At 44.3% G+C, this 18,184-nt stretch overlaps 1 protein-coding gene across 9 annotated transcripts in view; it reads right to left on the bottom strand.

The window, feature by feature from the left end:
- Nucleotides 1-18,184, bottom strand: part of PDZD2 (PDZ domain containing 2) — a 208,326-nt gene that overhangs the window by 49,917 nt on the left and 140,225 nt on the right. For 7 of the 9 annotated variants that reach the window (XM_075739930.1, XM_075739931.1, XM_075739937.1 and 4 more), the window contains 3 exons: nucleotides 7,553-7,695; nucleotides 6,761-6,893; nucleotides 4,521-4,688 (listed from right to left, as the gene is read on the bottom strand). The exons of the other annotated variants lie outside the window; for them this stretch is intronic. In XM_075739930.1, the coding sequence (XP_075596045.1) occupies nucleotides 4,521-4,688; nucleotides 6,761-6,893; nucleotides 7,553-7,695 (444 nt within the window). The remainder of the gene's footprint in view (nucleotides 1-4,520; nucleotides 4,689-6,760; nucleotides 6,894-7,552; nucleotides 7,696-18,184) is intronic. 9 annotated transcript variants of the gene reach the window in all.

The raw sequence follows: 18,184 nt of genomic DNA, 5'->3' as shown, positions 1-18,184 counted from the left end.
GACGACTTGGGCACAGGGAGGCAAATCGCTCCCCTTCCCAGCTCCCCCTGCAAGAGGTAGGGATAGCGATGACCTTCTTTCCCAAATAAGAAATTGCTCTTTTGTATAATTCTATTCTGCACGGAACAGACTTGGCTCAGGGTCCTGCCTCCAGCATCACGAGCAGCAGATACCCAAGGGAGAGCACAAGATTAAGCAAAGTATAGAGAAACGGTCCCCAGGCTTTCCTCCCTGCCTCCAGCAACTACAGATCCAGACCTGCTGAGACAGACACCCTTTTCTTGTATTTAGTACCTTTTTGGAATATCAGCCCATTAAGATGAAGCTGGTCACCAAAGCTGAACACTTGAAGTACTCAGATCATCATATATTGAACAACATAGCACCAGAAGAAACAAAGGCAAAAAACTTTAAAGCCACTAAGAATGGTACATGCCTCTGTCTGGGGACCCCAAATTTATCAGACACTTTGCAAATTCTTGGCAGACCTGCTTTCTCTTTAGAGTTCATTTCCTGGGTTGCTCTGCCAGTCAGCAATACAGTGACAGATTCAATTTCAAGCAACAGAAATACTAAGGAAAGTGAATTATAATTAAAAATAAATCATCAAGGCCAAATACTATCATATCATCCTATTTCACTTGGACATAAATAATGACATTTTAAAAGAGCAACGTCAACCACGCAAGGCAAAATATGGATTTGGGGGGGGGGGGGGGGTTTAAAATCCTCAAAGTGCCTCAGGACAATTTAACGCAACACGACCCTGTGCCCCAATATTTCGCATCTGAAGTTAAGGAACATTTTGGCTCTAAAACTAGCTCTAAAAGAAATGCACTTTAAGGATATTAATGCAATCCTTTTTCTGTCTGGTGGCACAAGTTTTATTAAAGTTTGAACTTTAAGGGATGCTTCATGTTAAACAAGGCTTTACATAAGGAGACTGTGTAAAAACAGAGCTCCAATAAAATTGTATTATGAAATTTTTATTAATGAAACACATCAAGTGGACTTTCAAGTAAGACTTAGAAATTATATTTATCTTAAATTACAGTTTTCAAGTGTCACTAACCTCTCCTCTGTGTCCTGGGGAAGGAAGCTGATTAGGTCAGATTATATTTCCCTGGCTGGAAACACTGAGGCAGAACTTAAGAGTTTTAAAGAACTTGCTCCCAGGGAAAATTTTTAACACCCAGCCCCTAGAAAAGAGATTTAAAAAAAAAAAATTTTTTTTTTTTTTTTAATTTTTCACAGAATTGTAGAGCAAGCCAGGTTGGAACAGATTATTGTGGGTCCCTGGTCCAGCCCCCACCTCAAAGCAAAGACAACTTAGATCAATCAGGTTGCTAAAAGGGCCAGGTCCCATCGAGTTCTGAGTATCTACAAGGATTGGAATATATACCTTAGTTCTAAGCAATTATTTTTTCTGCCTGGCAATGTCCCTTTGAATTCAAACATGACTTCACTGAACACCTCACTATGCCCATGTGAGCTGCAAGAGGGCCTGCCTCTTTCAGGAGCGCTCTGCAGAGCTCCTGGAGATAACATTGATCCATCTGCACCTAAGGACTGTGCCTGGTTCAGCCTTTAAGCAATCAGGTGCTAAGGCATTAACAGCAAGTCCATGAAGTCTATACATCATGGTTCTGAATACTCAGCACTGAACTATATTCATAGCGAAGTTAATGAAAGAAGACCTTAGACAACACTAAGAGTTCCTGCAAGTTTTCTAGAATCTTCTACACTGGTCAGAAAAAGGACAGTGAAGTGTCAACTGATGATAAATCACTCTGAATTACTTGTGGTTACCTAACCACCCAGAGCACCCAACAGCATCCCTATAAGTATCTACAAAGCCCTGCACAGTAAACAAGCAAATTCATTAACCTCATCAGAAGTGAGAAACTGCTGGTGAGAAAGATAACTCCTGGCCAGAGCTGGGTTGAGAATTGGTTTCAAATCTAACAGGTCTGATGCTGAAATTAAGACCGCTGTCTTAGTCTTCCGGTCCAGACCTTGAGTACCACCCACCCGGGAAGTCCAAAACAATTATATTTGCTCTGATTAAAAATGGTCCAGCTTAGTTCCTGCTTTAATCATCAGTCACACTGTCATCCCTTATCTATAGTATAAATATAACGGAATATATATGAGAAAACGAGAAGACACGTGAGTATCATCAAGACAGCGCTAGCAGCAAAGAACAGTAATTCCCAAAGCAATTTTACAATAATCTATATGACTATACATATATTTAAAAAAATAAACTCATGTGATGCTTCATGTTCATACTGACCTTGAAATCAGCTTCTAAGCTTTGCTATGAAAAATGCCCCCCATCTCACCAGGCAGAAAGAAGCCACGTGGGAAGTTTATCTTTTCCATACATTTACCTTCCTACATCCTGCCTGGTGGCACACAGGATTGCACAGCCTGGCTCAGCTCTCTTGGTAGGCTGCCCTGATCTGAGGAGGACAGATTAGGCTGTGGGTAGAGCCGAGGGGTCTACACTGTACAGAGTGCCCACCCCCACTGCAGAGAGCCCTGTCTGCACTCCCGAGGCTGAGATAGCAATTACACGGGGAATGCAAAGATACCCTGCAATTTGGGTTAAAAGAGGAAGGATTTCATGTGCAGCTTAAGCAAAAAAATAAGAGGTCTTGAGAGTCACCCACAACGTATTACATCCCTGTGAATTACACCTCCTCCAAAAAGAAAAATTAATGGGAACAGAGAAAAGAAGAAAAAAATAAAAATCTTCCTGCTATTCTTCTAACGCGTTTATTGTACTCTGATTTCTGTAATCTCCCCTCCATCCCCCAGTGATGCATTACGAAAGCACAGAGCTATTGCCATCAGGGGCGAGATAGGCAGCCAAATCAAACTGGCTCTCCATCAGGCTATCACTGCTGCTAGCTGCATCAGCAGCACTGGGATGGACAACAGGGCAGGCTCCAAACTCAGGTCTGTGCTGAAAGGCTCTGGGCAGGCTTGTGTGGCTGGGTCTTCACAGTGGTGTGCACCTCAGCTACCTTGAGTTTTCGCTAGCATTATGTTAATCTGGAAAGGAAACACCTGATTAAAATAAAAAGCCATTGCTGAAAACCAGGCAGAGCCTTGCTGGAAAGTCAGGAGCTAATCCAGTGACAAATAACTCCTAGCATGTGCTGAAAGAGCCACTGGAATGCTGGGGAGCTGCACCCTGAAGCCATGCATAATTAAGTTTTGACACAATTGATTTTTATGTTTAAGTGTTGCTGAGCCACGGCCTTACAAAAAATTACCAGAATTTGAAACATGATATATAGAAGAATTTAAAGTATTTTGATAGCCAACAGAACGCTCAGGTGCCCACTAAAGTTAGCATACAAACACTACACCGTCATCAGCATGCTAAGCATCCCCGATTTATTTGTTTTTCCCTTCCTCCCCACAAAAAGGCGCCCTGGCACACAGAAGAGAAGGCAGTGCAGAAATAACAAAACTTGTGACAGTAAAGAGATGTGTGAGAGTGCAGACTGTTACAAGCATGGACTCAAACACAGTCGGAGCTAACAGGCAGGTATGGAGCGAATACCAGCATCAGCTAGACGGCAGTGCGAGAGTCATCTCAGGGAGCAGTCTTTTGCTCAGAAAAGGTAAAGTATAAGAATACAAAATCCAACCAAATCATCAGACTAGTACCACATCTGAGCAGTCCAAAGGTTTAAGAGATTTATTATAATTGCCACAGAAAAGAGAGGAGAAAAAAGACAAGAAGAAAAAATAAAAGATAAAAGCTTGAAGTGAATCCACCTGCTTTCCCTTGCTGGAAAACCAGCCTGTAAGCTCTTTAGAGTAGCAAACATAATTTTATTCTTTGTCTGTAGAATACAACAGAGGACCAGGACACTGATGAAGTTTCAGAGAGCTGCTGCATTACAAGTAAATAACAATAATCCACTTAATCTCTGCTTAATGCAGCCCTGAAGGGAATGCAAGTGAGATTATCAACTGGGAACATTTATTCAGCAGAACTTCAGTTACGGTTCACAGCCAGAAATTCATATCCCTCCCCCCAAAAATGTCTGTTGGCTTCAACAGAACAATAAAAACTTGAAGACTTGGATCACAAACTGTTAAAGAAGTTTAGTTACAAAAGGAGGGGGAAGAAGAGCGTGTTACTGTGTAAGCACTGTGAGAGACTTTGCATCAGATCCAACAAAAGCAGTGGAAGTGGCTGGAAAACAATCCAATGGCAGAGAGAAAAAACACAAAACATGATTGCTGCATAGCTTGGAGGGCACGAGAGCTCCTGCTCCCCGTGCTGCTGCTTTGCTGCAGCGCAGTAGCAGAGATGGCAGACGCTGCGGTAGATGACATCCCCATTTCAGCTTCTCACACATCTCTCATGCAAAGGCAGGCTGGGTGGGATTGCCCCATCCCAAGGACCTGCTCCATTTCGGGCTGCAGGAGAACGTGATTGATGCAAACGGGCGTCAAGGGAGAGAGTAAAAACGTCACACCAAAGCCACACTTACAGTGACCAGTGTTTCAGGAGACACATTCACTCCCTTCACATCTTCTTCTTCTGGCTCTTCGTTTTCCTTATTGTCAGTGCAAGAGACAGAGTCTTGGACTGAGCAAGTGCTAAGCAAGTCCGGCAAACTGGTAGATGGGTACTTCAGAAAATCCCCTTCAGCAGATTCCTACCCAAGAGACAACAAAATATGTTACATCACATGCAGAAAACCACCAAAGTCACGGTGAAACTGTTCCATTTCACCTGCCCAGTGAGAGCTCCCCGGTAATCCTCCCCTTGTTACACACTTCCATGTGCTCTAACTTTAATGTTATAAAAAGCAGACCTGGTTTTAAAGTGCGTATATAGTAAACACAGGCCAATACATGTCTAAAACATTTAGATTTCATAAAGGAGAATTTAAAATAAAGGCTTCCCCAGCAGCCTGCTCCTCCCCACTTTGGGTTTATTAAATGTCACTGCAAGCAGACTCAAGAGTTTACAGGCCTCATTACTCATTTCACTGCATCCCAAATCACACTCCGTGCTCCTGCTCCCTCCCTGCGCATGTTCCCTTCACACATTTGTCTATCTACGTGCGTAAGAATAATACACCAGGAGAACAAGGTGAAATCTGACGCACCAATCCTGTACCAACTCTGTCCTGAAGCTTCAGGATCTGTTTCCAGTCTTTGGCACATTTTCCGGGAGGCAAACACGTGCACCAGCTGAAAGCAGCGGCCAGACAGACTCTCATTTTATTGCTTTCAGAACAAATGCTGCGTTCAGAGCGCTCTCCAGGCCAAACTGCGAGGCTGCTTTCCCGCTCCAACAGATAACACCCGGAGGGAGGTGCTGGGGAACGCTTCACCTATTTACACCTTTCCTGAGACTGCCTGAAACACGGCACGGGCTGGATTCCCCGCAGCTTGCCTTTCCGAGTCCTCCTCCCAGGGACATGAAAACTGTCCAAGCGCACGGACCATGGGCCAAAGAGATTCAAAGCCTGATCCGGAACGTGAAGTTTTATGCTGTAAGCTTATATGCGATGATTATTTTTATGTAGTCGTCATATGAACAAGCAAATAATTTTAAGGAGAACTTTATGCAGGTTACCACCTTGTGTTTTGGCTGAGAGGCCAATTGTCTGAATAAAGTACAAAATGTACCTACTTCAGGTCAAAGCGTGTTGTTTCCAGAATAAACACCAGTGGGGTTAATCCCATGCTGTGAGCCTAAATAAGGTCTTCAATGAAGTTCACTAACGGAAACATTAGAGAAGGTATAGGCTCTTCACTTTGAATTTGATGGGGTAGAGCCTCTTCTTGAAAAACATGAGCATAAAGCATCCCAGGAGACCATAAGAGCATCCAGACATTAAACCCATGAAGCTAAAAAATTAAAGATGAAGCTAAAAATATTTTAAATATACTGATAGAGTGGCCAGCTGATGCAGCATGTCCCACCTGGAAATGCAGGTTTATGAATGGTCCCTTTGGCCCAAGAGGTTCCTGCCACCACCCTGATGGCCGCACACCTGCAGGCAGGTCCTTCTATGAGACCCCAGGCACTTTTGGGAGCCGGCCGGCTGCCCATCAAACACCTGCATCAACCCAAGAAGGGAAGCAGCAGCTTGTGGTCCGGGGAGGAGAGAAAACGGGGGTGGGCAGGATTTTCTTAAAAGAAAAAATACTGTGTCATATTCCCTCCATCTCTCCTGCGATGAAAGCAGAACGAAGAGCCCAACTGATAAATGAGTTCCACTCTCATTTCCTTGAAATTTTATGCTCCTTTATCTGCAAGAGCTCCGCTCCAAGCTATTAACAAGGACAAAATAAGGAACTCAAGCCAAGATACCATCATCAAGAGACCTAAGGCACACAGATACGACAAGAGATGAGAGCTACGGAGGCTACGCAGGCAGGAAGCAGAAGAGGCTAAGAACAGCCTGCCTTATTTAGCATATATTTTAAGAAAATGGTTTTGGCCAAAACTTAAGTAACGTCTGCATGAATAAATAGAGACTCATTTGCACACTGAACGACAGTGACAATACAAGCAAATCATTAAGTTAAGTTGGTCTATACCCTGCTGATTTGCCACAGATTTATGGCAGCTATTGATAAATTTAACGCACAGCTACGGGAAATATATCAGAGCAAATGTGCACATTTGATTCCCTATCAAAAATATGCCCTTTCCACACTTGCACAAACTCTTTCGGGCATACTTTCAGGATCACCAAGGAGAGGACCGTACCTTGCTAGCGACCACCAGCTGCACCAGCCCAGCGGCTGAGCGAAGGAGGGCCACGGCGTCCTGGTGGGACAGCCCAACCAGTGACTGCCCGTTGATCATGAGGAGCTCATCGCCTGCCGTCAGCCTGCCGTCCCTGCGGAAACAGAGCGGGAACGTGGAGCTGCAGGGCGGTCCTCCCCCAGTGCCGGGCTCTGGTGGCACACAGTGGGACGTGGAGGTATGGACAACAGGTGACCTGGCTGATGCTAAGCTTGCATTGATCGGTGCAGTGTTATTTGCCAAAAGAAGTGGCTCAGGAAGGTGCCCCCAGGAAATCATTGTTACATACAGAGCCATTTCACCCTCTTTGCAGGGCTGAGACACTTCAAACTTTCTCCATACCCCAATGGAGATGACCAGGGAACAGCAGTGAGCTCCATCTCCCCGCATCAGGGAGCAGGTCCAGGGTTGGCAGTGAGCACCCTGGGGTGCACAGCCCACACTCACCCACTGCCGATCCCATGGGAAAGGTCTGGCTTCTGAAAAGGGACTTGGGGAAAAAGCCCCAAAAGGGCTTTTTTGCACTCCATCATTGAGCAAGTGTTTGATCTGTTGGTATTTTGGGCTAAATATGCCAAAAGGGGCTTCAGCAACCAATCACAAAAGCAACTTTTTAACCTAAAAATGCCACATTCCCACCCTCCCACAACGAAAGGGCAAATCCCCCGTGCCTGTCTCCTAAGTCTGGCTAACGGCAATGGCCACAGATGGTCCATCACACCCGTTCCCACAAAGGAATTGCCATCACCTCACCTGTGTGCGGAGCCGCCTTCCTCCACGCGGGTGATGATGATGCTATGAGGAGACCGCTTTGACCCTCTGCCTCCCGTTATCTGAATTCCCAGCCCGTCCGTCCCCTTCAGGATGTGCATCTTCCATATGCGGCAACCTTCTCGCTGAGAGAAAACGTGCAGAGAGTCCTTGAATTTAGGTTTGGACAGAGAGAGGGCTGGGAGGGTACAGGAGGGAGCTATTTAGCACCTTGCTGCCCATCACCACACATCTGTATAGCTCAACCTATACAGGTGTTTTTGCTGAGCTTTGCTTTGGTAGCTGTGGTCCAAGTGAAGGAGGCAGAAAAGAGGAGGCAGCACAGAGCAGGCTCAGCAGGTAGAGGTTTCCTTCCAGGGCTGTTTGCAGCTTTTCTGAACCACACAGAGCTGCTGCTCTCAATGCCCTGATCCTTCCCGAAGCAAACAGTGGCCTCAAACCCCTTCGCCAAAACTCAAGGATGAGCTGAGCAGGGCTGCAGAGGAGCAAGATGTTGTTCAGGGGGGACCTTGAACACCAGGTAGTGCAGCTGCTGTTGCAGCAGGGACCAGACTGACATTACACAGTAGCGTTTCCCTCTCCGGAGGGGTTTGCAGGATTTGAGACATAGGAAAGAAAATACCAGCTTCAAATTATCAGCTGCCAATCAAATACTTCTTATTGGACAGCTGTTGTACTGACTGTAAACAATAAATTCACCCACTGCAGAGAATAACTTTTCAGTATAAGCAAGGTCATAAGCGATGTTCAGGACACCTTTATTTTTATTTTTTTTAATGATTATAAATATTTATCAAAAACATGCTTTACAAACTCCGGAGCAATATAAAATGCAAAACAACAACTAGTTCCCATGAGTCCTACTGGCAGGACTGGGGACAAAGACACACAAGTGGGCAGATATCAGCAGAGCAAAAAAGGAAAGAGAAAAACAAGCAAGCAAGCAAGACACATAAGGCAATTGCCAGGACTCTCTCAGAGAGGGGAAGAACCAGGATAACAGAATTATGAGAAACCCTAGGAAGTTTCCAAGCTTGCAAGACAGCAAAATGTCCAATTTGGAGGCAATTTTTAGGCCATGTGTTGTAGTCACCAGGCACCAGGTCAGCTATTTCTGACTGGGTCTGTTCTGCACACAAGTAATGTTCTCGCAGTACGTGAATGCCCAAGTAGCTAAGATGATTAAAATTTCATGTCAAACTGTGAAGAGCATGTACAAATTGCTGCTTGTTTCTGAGAAGGGAAACTACTAAATATATTGGCAAACCCAAGGGTTGTGGCAGCAACCTGCAGATTTTAGGCCAATGTTGTTTATCAGAGCTTTTATTAAGTGAAGAAAATGTGGGGTTTTTACCTGATCACTGGGGCCCTATGCTGAAACTTTTAAATGCAACACAACATGATGTTTTCAGATACAGGAACAAAGAGGTCAGTATCTACAGCAATATCTTAAGAACGAAGTAAAAAACAATATAATGATGTTACACAGCCCCTAGACCACTGGGTAGGAGAAACAGCAAAAACAAACCAGGTGTCTTAAGAGGTAACCCAAAAGTTTGAGCCTGGAAACATAAACACCTGTGGGTAACTTGTTAACTTGAAAGTCATGCACATGGGCAATAACCTGAAAGGTTTAACTGGGATCCTCAATGCATTGATAGAAGCCCAGTCTCCTGCTGAGTAACAGAACTTGTCAGGACAGAGAATACTATGAGATAAATTAGAGTGACACATGAGACGCCATGTTAAATGCAGGGGCAAGAGTCAACTACATTTATCTCCTTAAAAACCAGAACAGAGCTACAGCATGAAAATGCTCCAGCAAGGTTTTATTGCTATGAAGTTCCTTGCACCCGTACTGAAAACGGTAGAACGGAGAAATACAATCTCTCTTCCTCCCCCAACCATGCCCAGGCTGAAACGATGACCATCTATTCTCCTCACAAGATGCCACTCCAAGTGTCTCGTTGTTAAATCCACTTTGGAAGCAGACCCTCCAACAAAGTTTAACAATGCAGTCATAAAATTGCATTTAATGATTTGCAAAATCTTTTTGGCATGCAAGTTATGCAAAGGCCCACGACATGCAGTGCCTAGCTTGCATTCCACAGCACTCCTCACTATCGCACATCTTACTAAAAAACAAAAAAAAATCCCAAGTTTATTCTTAACCAACCCGTTCTCAAATATTCATTTACATAGCAAAACACTTAATAGCAGCAAATGGCAAGACTCTGCTGTTCTTAATGCAAGCACCTATTCCCCTTGAACTCCCACTGAAATCAAAAGCACTTGGACAGTAAAGCATTAATCAGTCCGAACACGGACAGCTGAACGCAGCCACAATAAAGACAACGAAATCATTTGGCACCTACCCAAACGTGTATTTCTTTCACTCATTTTCAAACGGCACGGTCATCTCCTGTGTAAAAAAAGGCTGTACCTCAAGCCCTCGCCAGTCAGCTGCGTGTATTTCACTGGGAATAAACAATTCGGTGTCGACTGGAAATCAGATCCCCTCACTGTTCTTTCCCTCTTCTTCATAAAACATTCATAGCTCTTCATTTAACCATGTGCTACAAAGCAAACACTCCCCACCAATACACACATACCTCCGAGGTACGTCACTCCAAGATTTTGAAAGCTAAGTATTAAAATGCAGATTGCCGGGCTTTGCTTGAAGCCTCTAGGAGAACTGGGGTGTTCAGCAGAACCCCCTTCCCCTCTCCACAAAACTGCTATCTCTTTTGAACAGAGCAGCATGGGACACTTCACAGCCAACTAGGAAATGCTGCTGCTTTGAATGTGCATCTTATGTGATTCCATCACAGGAAAGCCTTAATAGTAAAGCTCTGTGCCAATCCCAAGAACTTGTAAATGCATTTAAATTTTACTCAAAACCAGTTTTCTTGAGTTATTGGAGATTCCCAGGTTCAACAACACAAATCCTAAAGGCTTTAAAAAAAAGAAAAGAAAAGATAAAAAAAAAAGCAGAGTGATGCATGTCTAGAATTTTGACATTTTTTAAAGGATCATATTTTCATTCTTTCCTTCATAAACAAAAAGCCTACAAGCTCGCTCAGTCTTTAAATGAAAGCTATGATTCTGGTCTATTCACCTGCTCCAGAGACTTACAAGACCCAAGGGAAACTCCAAGTGTAGTTAGATTTGGCAGTTTGCAGGTCTGACGTCACTGTCCTTGGAGGCTGCGTAATCCCTGCCCAAAGGAGGACAAGTTTAACTGCTGACCGGTCTTCTCTGATCGGCTGCACAATTCTGGTTGCTGCTTGGCCACTGTGAATTTCATATTCCTATTAACATCTGAACTTTTCCATCCTCTCAGAATAATTCTCATAGCTTCATTTATAAATGACTCAGAATAATCTCCCCCAGTTTCGTTCTCAAGTGACACAATAAATCTGCACACGTGCACCCACAGCTCCCCATGCAAAAGCATTTCACGTCTAAAGCACAGAGGTGTGCTGATGCTGGTCCAGCCAGGTATATACAACTCCAGGCATCCTCAGCAAGGACAGAGAGAGAGGCACTACCAGCTCCTGCTGCAGACAGGGACCAGGCAATACGCTGCTCTGGCCACTCTTAAGAATAAGGAGACCAATTTATATCCCTTAACTACTCTTAAGCAAAGGCAGCTCGGCACTTGAGAACCGAAGTGCAAAGGACTCACTACATAAGGTGGGCTGACCTGTAGATGACAATCCACAAAATCTGATGCAATTCACCTGAGATTTGGGCAACAGGGACACTCGGAAAGACATCCATGCTTGCTTTGAGAGTGTCAAAGGAATAAGAAGCCAAAATCTCCCTTTAGAGATTTGTTCCCCATCTCCTGGGAGCAAATGTTAACTCTGCTTACGTCCACCCATGGACTTTGCTTGTAAACCCAGAGGAGCAGCAGCAGACCTGACTACACAAAGGGACTGTGGATTCCCATCTATGGAAGGGTTTCACGGACGTGATGGACCAACATCTGTCGAAGACAGTCTCAGAGGAGGAGATGAGACCAGGTCATCTCTTGAAGTCCACTCCAGACCTAGATTTTTTTACTTTCTCCACTTCTGTGAACACTCCTATAGCAAGAAGAAACACAAGTGGTCAAGTCAGGCTGCAGCTGGGCTAATGGCTAACTTTTGTTCTCCACAGTTACATCATTCTTAGGTGATTCAACTTTCCTCCTAACTTGGCTCTTTCAAGCAGGCAGCCCTTTGGACCAGATTTTTCCACTTGCAGCTGATCAACTTCAAAGTGCCTAAGCTACAAATAATTAAAATGTTTTTAAAGACAGTATAAATATTCTACTTGGATTAATTGCAAGCAAAAAAAAAATTTAAAAAAAAAAAAAAGGGTCATCTTATGTAAGAGACCGCAAGTGAGAATAGAGAATACAGCTGGCAGCTTCAAGTGAGTCCCCGCAGGCTGTCTTTCTCCACCGTGAAGCCATTGTATATCAGGCAGTCTCTTCAGAGCGAGCCTACATCTGGAATAAACTAGCGTGCTGCAGATCAGAAAGGACGCTGCCAGTGCGACATGGGGAAGCTCGCCTTCTGCCTGCTCCAAGTGCATACCATCAAACGCTCGATTTCATAAGTGCATCATTAATAAAACAAAAAGGAACATTTTTCCTCTGAGCGTTGAGGAAAATAAATAAATAAATAAATGAAAGACATCGGAGCCATCCGTCCCTCCTTTTCTTTCACCAGCTAATTGCAGGGAAGTTTAAAGGGGTTTGACTGATTTTGACTGTGTTGTGTTCAAGAAGCTGCAAATCTATATATAAAAAGGAAAAATTGCTTTGAAATCTCCTATTAAAGAAAAGCTTGGCAAGAGCAAGGTGTAAACAAATGGAAAACAGAAACGCAGTAAGTAGTTAAAAAGCCAGACAGTAAAATGGAAAATGTAAAATAGTTGTCTACAAAAAAGCACTTTGTCACAGCAGCAATTCAGCTGAAACTGGTGTAAATATGTAACAATTTTTAGATAAAAACAGAGATAAGCCCTGATGAAAATACCAATAACCGCGCGAGGTCTGTGCAGACGCACTGACTGCCACGGGCACTAACAGAGCCTGCAGGATGCCTCCCTCCCTCCGTATTTCAACGTGGATTTTTACTGTCTGTCTGCAGGGACCAGTTCCCACTTACAAACTTCACAGGTTTTCCCCACAGGAGCAGCAGAAGCAAACAGCGAGCTCTTCCTCACTGGCCACGAAGCTGCTTCGGAAATTTTGGAAATGGACACTTAGAGAAAGTTATAAGTTTCATGCATTAAAAAAAAAAAAAAATTTACTTCAATAGGCTTCATAGGAGCTGGCAGCCAACACACTGATCACCGGCAGCTGAAAAGCAGCACAAAATCTCCCAAACAGAAATGCACCACATTCAGACCAGCATACAAGCAATTGCCTTCAGGCAACGAGCAGTGCAGCATCCTCCTTGACAGGGAGTATGCTGGGATGGCCACACCAGCACACCGCTCCCAGCATCCTTCACTGGTGTGCGACAAATTAAAAAGTACTGGTCCCAACTGCCTGCCCCACCTTGGGTCAAATCATGCCTGCTCCCATTATCCCCATTCCCCAGCAGACAGGTGGGAGAGACAGATCAGTAGCTGGGGAATTAACTTACATGATCACATACCAGGTGAGTAGCTCAAACACGTCAATCTGAAGATACAGTCAAAAGCCATCACTCTTCACATCATGCATATCAGTGTGAATGACTCAGTACCAGAAAATCATGCCAAAATCTGATTTTTGCAGATTCTTAACACAGCAATTATTTCATTAGTGGATAATGAGTATATTTTTCATCTGATCTTAACCAGGTTATTTTTAAGGCTGATCTGACAGCAGGAGTGCTGCTTTCATCTGCTACCTTGGGTTTTGTTTTCATTGTTGTACAAACAAGCTGAACAACTCCAAGACAAATCAAAAGCAGGGGAAAAAAATTAAATTCCTTTATCAATAAATTATTCCAAGACAGGAGTTCTTTGTCCGTCCCTACTGCCTGTGCAAGTTTCTTAGCACTGAGCCACTGAAGCCTTTGGCTTCTACCCCTGGATGATGCAAGCCATGCAGTGGGTGTCTCCCACACTACTTGAAAGAGGGGGAAAAAACCCCAAACCCCATGTAGCCATTAATATGAATTACACAGTGTTGACCATGTGAACTTTCCACATCCTCAAAATAAGTAGGAGCCAGCAGCATAGATGCAACTGTGATTGCATTCAAGTGTCCACTGCTGACCTAGCAAGTCCCCTTGTTTGGCAAACGGCCGCCAGACACTTGGCATCCTTTCACTGAAATGTGAGTACTTTCCCCATGGAAAGAGAAGTGTCCTAAGGGATAAAGCCTGGGGAACAGTGAAAAGCAAAAACATACCCTCCCCCAAACACAAACACATAATTAAAATACACAAAACAGGCATCACAGTGGAGTGGAGGAAAACTCTGCAACTTAAAGCAGACTGTCCCCCAGGAATCCATCTCCCGAGACAGACTGCTTGTTGACATCATTTCCTTGGCAAGGGCTTTAAACATTTTATCAGCCATTGCAAGCACCTGAACTACATCATCACCCCTTACAAAAATCTGCTGGAGTCATTTGTCGTCCTGAGCCATCACCATCTGGATTGTACCTCCCCCGGTTGCTCCCCTCTTGCGATCACCTGAAGCTTTATTGCAAGATCAGCTAAAGGATTTCTCAGCTATCCCTGACCCTGGGGGGTTTTGGCCCGGCAATTGCCCCCGGGGAGCTCAGGCTTTTTAAGGTTACAAGGTGTTTGCATTCCATCAAGTATTTTGCCCAGTCTCATTCTCTTGCTGGGCTATTGGGAATGGTTGGTTGGTTAGTTCGGAGTTTCTCAGAAAACACCCTTGCTGCCTGTAGTAGATTAAAGCCCATCCTTGAGTAAGTCAAGGATCCCATTTCAACTAAAGAGGAGATGTGGGGACTGGTGTTACATCTGTCAGTGTCAGGAATCTTTTGGGTTTGCTCAGTGGTTTCAGCACCCTGCCTCAAAATTATTTATGTAGCCTTATAATCCCAACTAACACCTGAAACATTACAGCACCTAAGCAAACAGCATACTCTATTTTTAGGCATGTCCACTTCGTTTCAAACATTCACACTTAATGATTAAAACATAAAATGGTGTGAACTTACGTCTCCGCTAAAGCCAGTCCTTTGCGTTCCAGTTGCGGGTTTGCTGTATCTTTAATATCATATGCAAAATGAAAAAAACACTTTCTCTGTAGGTGGGAAATGCTTTCATACTGGTGCTCTCACCTACAGTTTGTGACCTCCTGTAAGACAACCTCGTGCATATCTGTGCTGCCTTTGGGGATAGCTCATTTCCAAGAGTGAGGACCCCGTTTCAAGATGACACACTGAAACTAATTCATTACACCTTATCCATTATCAGACTATCTCTATGCCCAACCCTCCACCGCACCCTTGGATAATTCAATCCAAAGACAGAATAAAAGGACAGATTGCTATTCAAAATTAAAATCTACAGCTTGCACAGCTGTAGCTATCGCTTAAATCACAGCAAAGAAAGGCAAAACCTTAAATCAGTTGAAAAAATTTGGCAGCAAGTGAGACTTAACCCCAGAAAGTTGTGACGACAGTTGTTTTATGGCAAGGTGGAACATAACTGGCAGCAAAAAAAATTAACTGTAAATTCACTACTAGTTACATCAAAGCATTTCCTAAAACCCCAAGCAAAAGCAAGGCCAGGTTTTGTCTGTGTTGTACAGCTACAATTAAAAGACAGCCCTTGTCCCTAAGAGAGTTTACAACCCAAAACAGGCAAGAGAGAGGGAAGATGTGCTTATCACAGTGCACACTAAAACTTCAAGAAAGTAGATAGCCCCAGGATTTGTGTTAATGAAAGCTGGAAGCAAACACAACAGATAAAAAGATGTTAAGAACAGAAATAGATTCTGAGGAAGCCTTTACATGACTAAAGGTGTCTACATTAACAACTAAAAATAGTTATTTATGTCTAAAACATGCATCATGTAAGAGTCCCATAAAAGCTTTGATGAAACAGTAATTATTGCTTAGGTTGCCAAAAAAAGTTGATGTAAAGCAACTTAGCTGCAGTAGCTTCAGTGGAGCTGTGTGTATTTACCCTTGTAAGCACCTTGCTTAGAGCAAGGTTTTCATTTTGGTACAGCAAGTGGGTAAGAATTTTTTTTTCTCCATCACGTTTATAAAATAGTAGAATGCTGAGAGCCAGTACATTATTTCAAGTCTCATGTTTTGATTCCTGTAACGTGCCATTAGCCTTCCTCTTCTGCTTGGCAAGATAAGGAACATTTTCCATTAACCAAAACGCAAGGTAGGGCTGGCATTTACCAACGCTAATTGGTAAATACTGCTCTAGAAAGGCTGTCAGCCTTTCCTAATTGGAAAGCAAAATGCAATTCAAAAGCATTCAGCATTTCCTGAGACAAGCCATCTTAATAAGAAAGCGGTAACGGGCCCGAACAAAGAAGAGAGTTGCTGATAAAACGAAACCAAGCACAGTGCAGTTGCAGCGATAGAAAAGCAAGTGCTGGCTGGCAAAGACCCAATTGGTCTTTTACGTATGCACAAGTCTATGTGCACCTGTGTACACGCTCACGAGCCTGGAGGGTGGTGTGGTCTATGTAAGCTGGGCTCAGTTGGTCTGTAAGTGAGCAAAGCTGGCCAGGCACACTGCTCTGGCAGCTGCGACCCACTGCAGAGAACTGGGGTTAACAACAGGGAGCCAAGATCTTGAAGCGCTACTATAACCCAGACCTCCCCCAAAAACCTCTATGAGGCAAGGCATTCACATCCCCTTGCCTCCCCCTCTCCCTTTTGGTACACTGACTTCAGAAAAACACCAGACACACCTTACAGGGCCATCAGACACTGATTTGGTTCCATCCTGGAGATGCATCCACCATGGCCCCACACTGCAGTGCTACCATGGTGCACACTTTTGCACTCCTCCCATGCCATGTATTTCTCCGAATGGAGAAATGCCCAAATGTGGAGCCCCAGCTGCCCCCAATGCAAAAATGCCATGTATATCTCCCAATGGAGAAATGCCTCCAAATGTGTAGCCCTCCCATTTCACCTGCTCTGAAAGCACTTTCACTCTGCCCAATCTCCTTTACACAGTTTCCACGAGTGACTGCTAAATTTGGACCTGGATTTCAATCTCTTACTAATCTGGATGCTTATACAGAAGCAAGAGGATTCCAGCGGGTTCTGGAGGTTTGTTCTTTTCATGGTTGGTGTTTTAAGGACTTTTCAGAGCATCTTGCTGGGGATGGAGGAAACAAAGGTGGCTGGTCTGCTCTGGTACACTTATCTCCAGTCAAGCTTCTTCTGGCTACATCAATGAAAGCTTCTCGTCACGCCAGCCAGACCTGGATCAGTTCAAGCCACCTTTAAAAACTACACTCCCACGCCTCACACTCATAACCCTGACCCTCACAACCCTCACAGTCCTACTCCTGACCCCTGCCCACGCCAGCTGTACCTGGCCACCTCTGGGCACTCCTTCAGGGCTGGGCAGCTAAGGAAGCGGTCCACAACTCTTCCAAAAACACCATCATAGAGAAACTGAGAACAAAACTGAGAGATTCTTTCCTACCGGTTAAATGCAGTGAAACCATGAAACTGGTATATTGTGAGGAAACCTCACAGTTTCCTTCTTCTTTATTCTTTTTTCAGCTGACTCCAGCAGTCCCTCCCCATACTCCTCTTTCATCTAGGACTTTATAATTACCAGCCTACAAAACACCGCCCTGTCTCAGGCCACTGAATAAAAGAAGTAAACTTTGATTTCTGTATTCAAGCTCCCCAGTCTCCCCAGGATGTGACAGATCATTACTCCGGCTCAGAGACTGCTTGGTCTTAGACCACTGCCCACGACTCCCACTGCAGCCAGCCTGGGTCTTCTCCAAGGTCAGGTATGGTTTCCAGACCTTTGAGATCTTCCTGCCAGGAAGATCCAGACTTGCTGCTTTGAATCCCCACGTTTTAAAGGGCATTTAGGTTCATCCTAAAAATATTGCAGCATAACTTAACCACCTGTAAACATGAAATGCTGCCTGCTAATTGACAGGTACAATATTTACTGAAGGTTACATACCAGCAAACAGCCTGGCAAATTTGTTTATACATAGCGACAGCAATGCCAAGTGCACAGGAGAGAGAAACCAAGATCTGGGAGATGAAAGCAAGCCTGAAGAAGGGGACTGACACACGCACAGAAACCAGTAACACAGGAATCTCCTGGCAGGTTCACTTGACAAGCAGCATTCGTCTCGCCTCTCATTTCACAACTCAGCATTGCTGTCATTAGCAGCACGCAGCCAGAAAACAGGAGAACAACCCCACGCTCGTGGGAGAGGAGGTACCCTGAAAGCAAAGGACACTGAAGACACATGGATGCCTCAAAAGCACTCCCAGCACATCCCCAAGGCATCGGCCACGAGCGGGCTGCTGGGTTCAGTACAGCAGTGGCTGAAGACACGCAGATTTGACTCAACCTCTTCTCCCTTGTTTTCATTACAACAACTTCAAACTAACTTTCTACAAGGAGAAAAAGA

This window comes from Balearica regulorum, chromosome Z, assembly GCF_011004875.1.
Source record: "Balearica regulorum gibbericeps isolate bBalReg1 chromosome Z, bBalReg1.pri, whole genome shotgun sequence".
Classification (NCBI taxonomy): domain Eukaryota; kingdom Metazoa; phylum Chordata; class Aves; order Gruiformes; family Gruidae; genus Balearica; species Balearica regulorum.
Note: the sequence above shows the minus strand (reverse complement) of the source record. Positions and strands in the feature narration are given on the sequence as shown.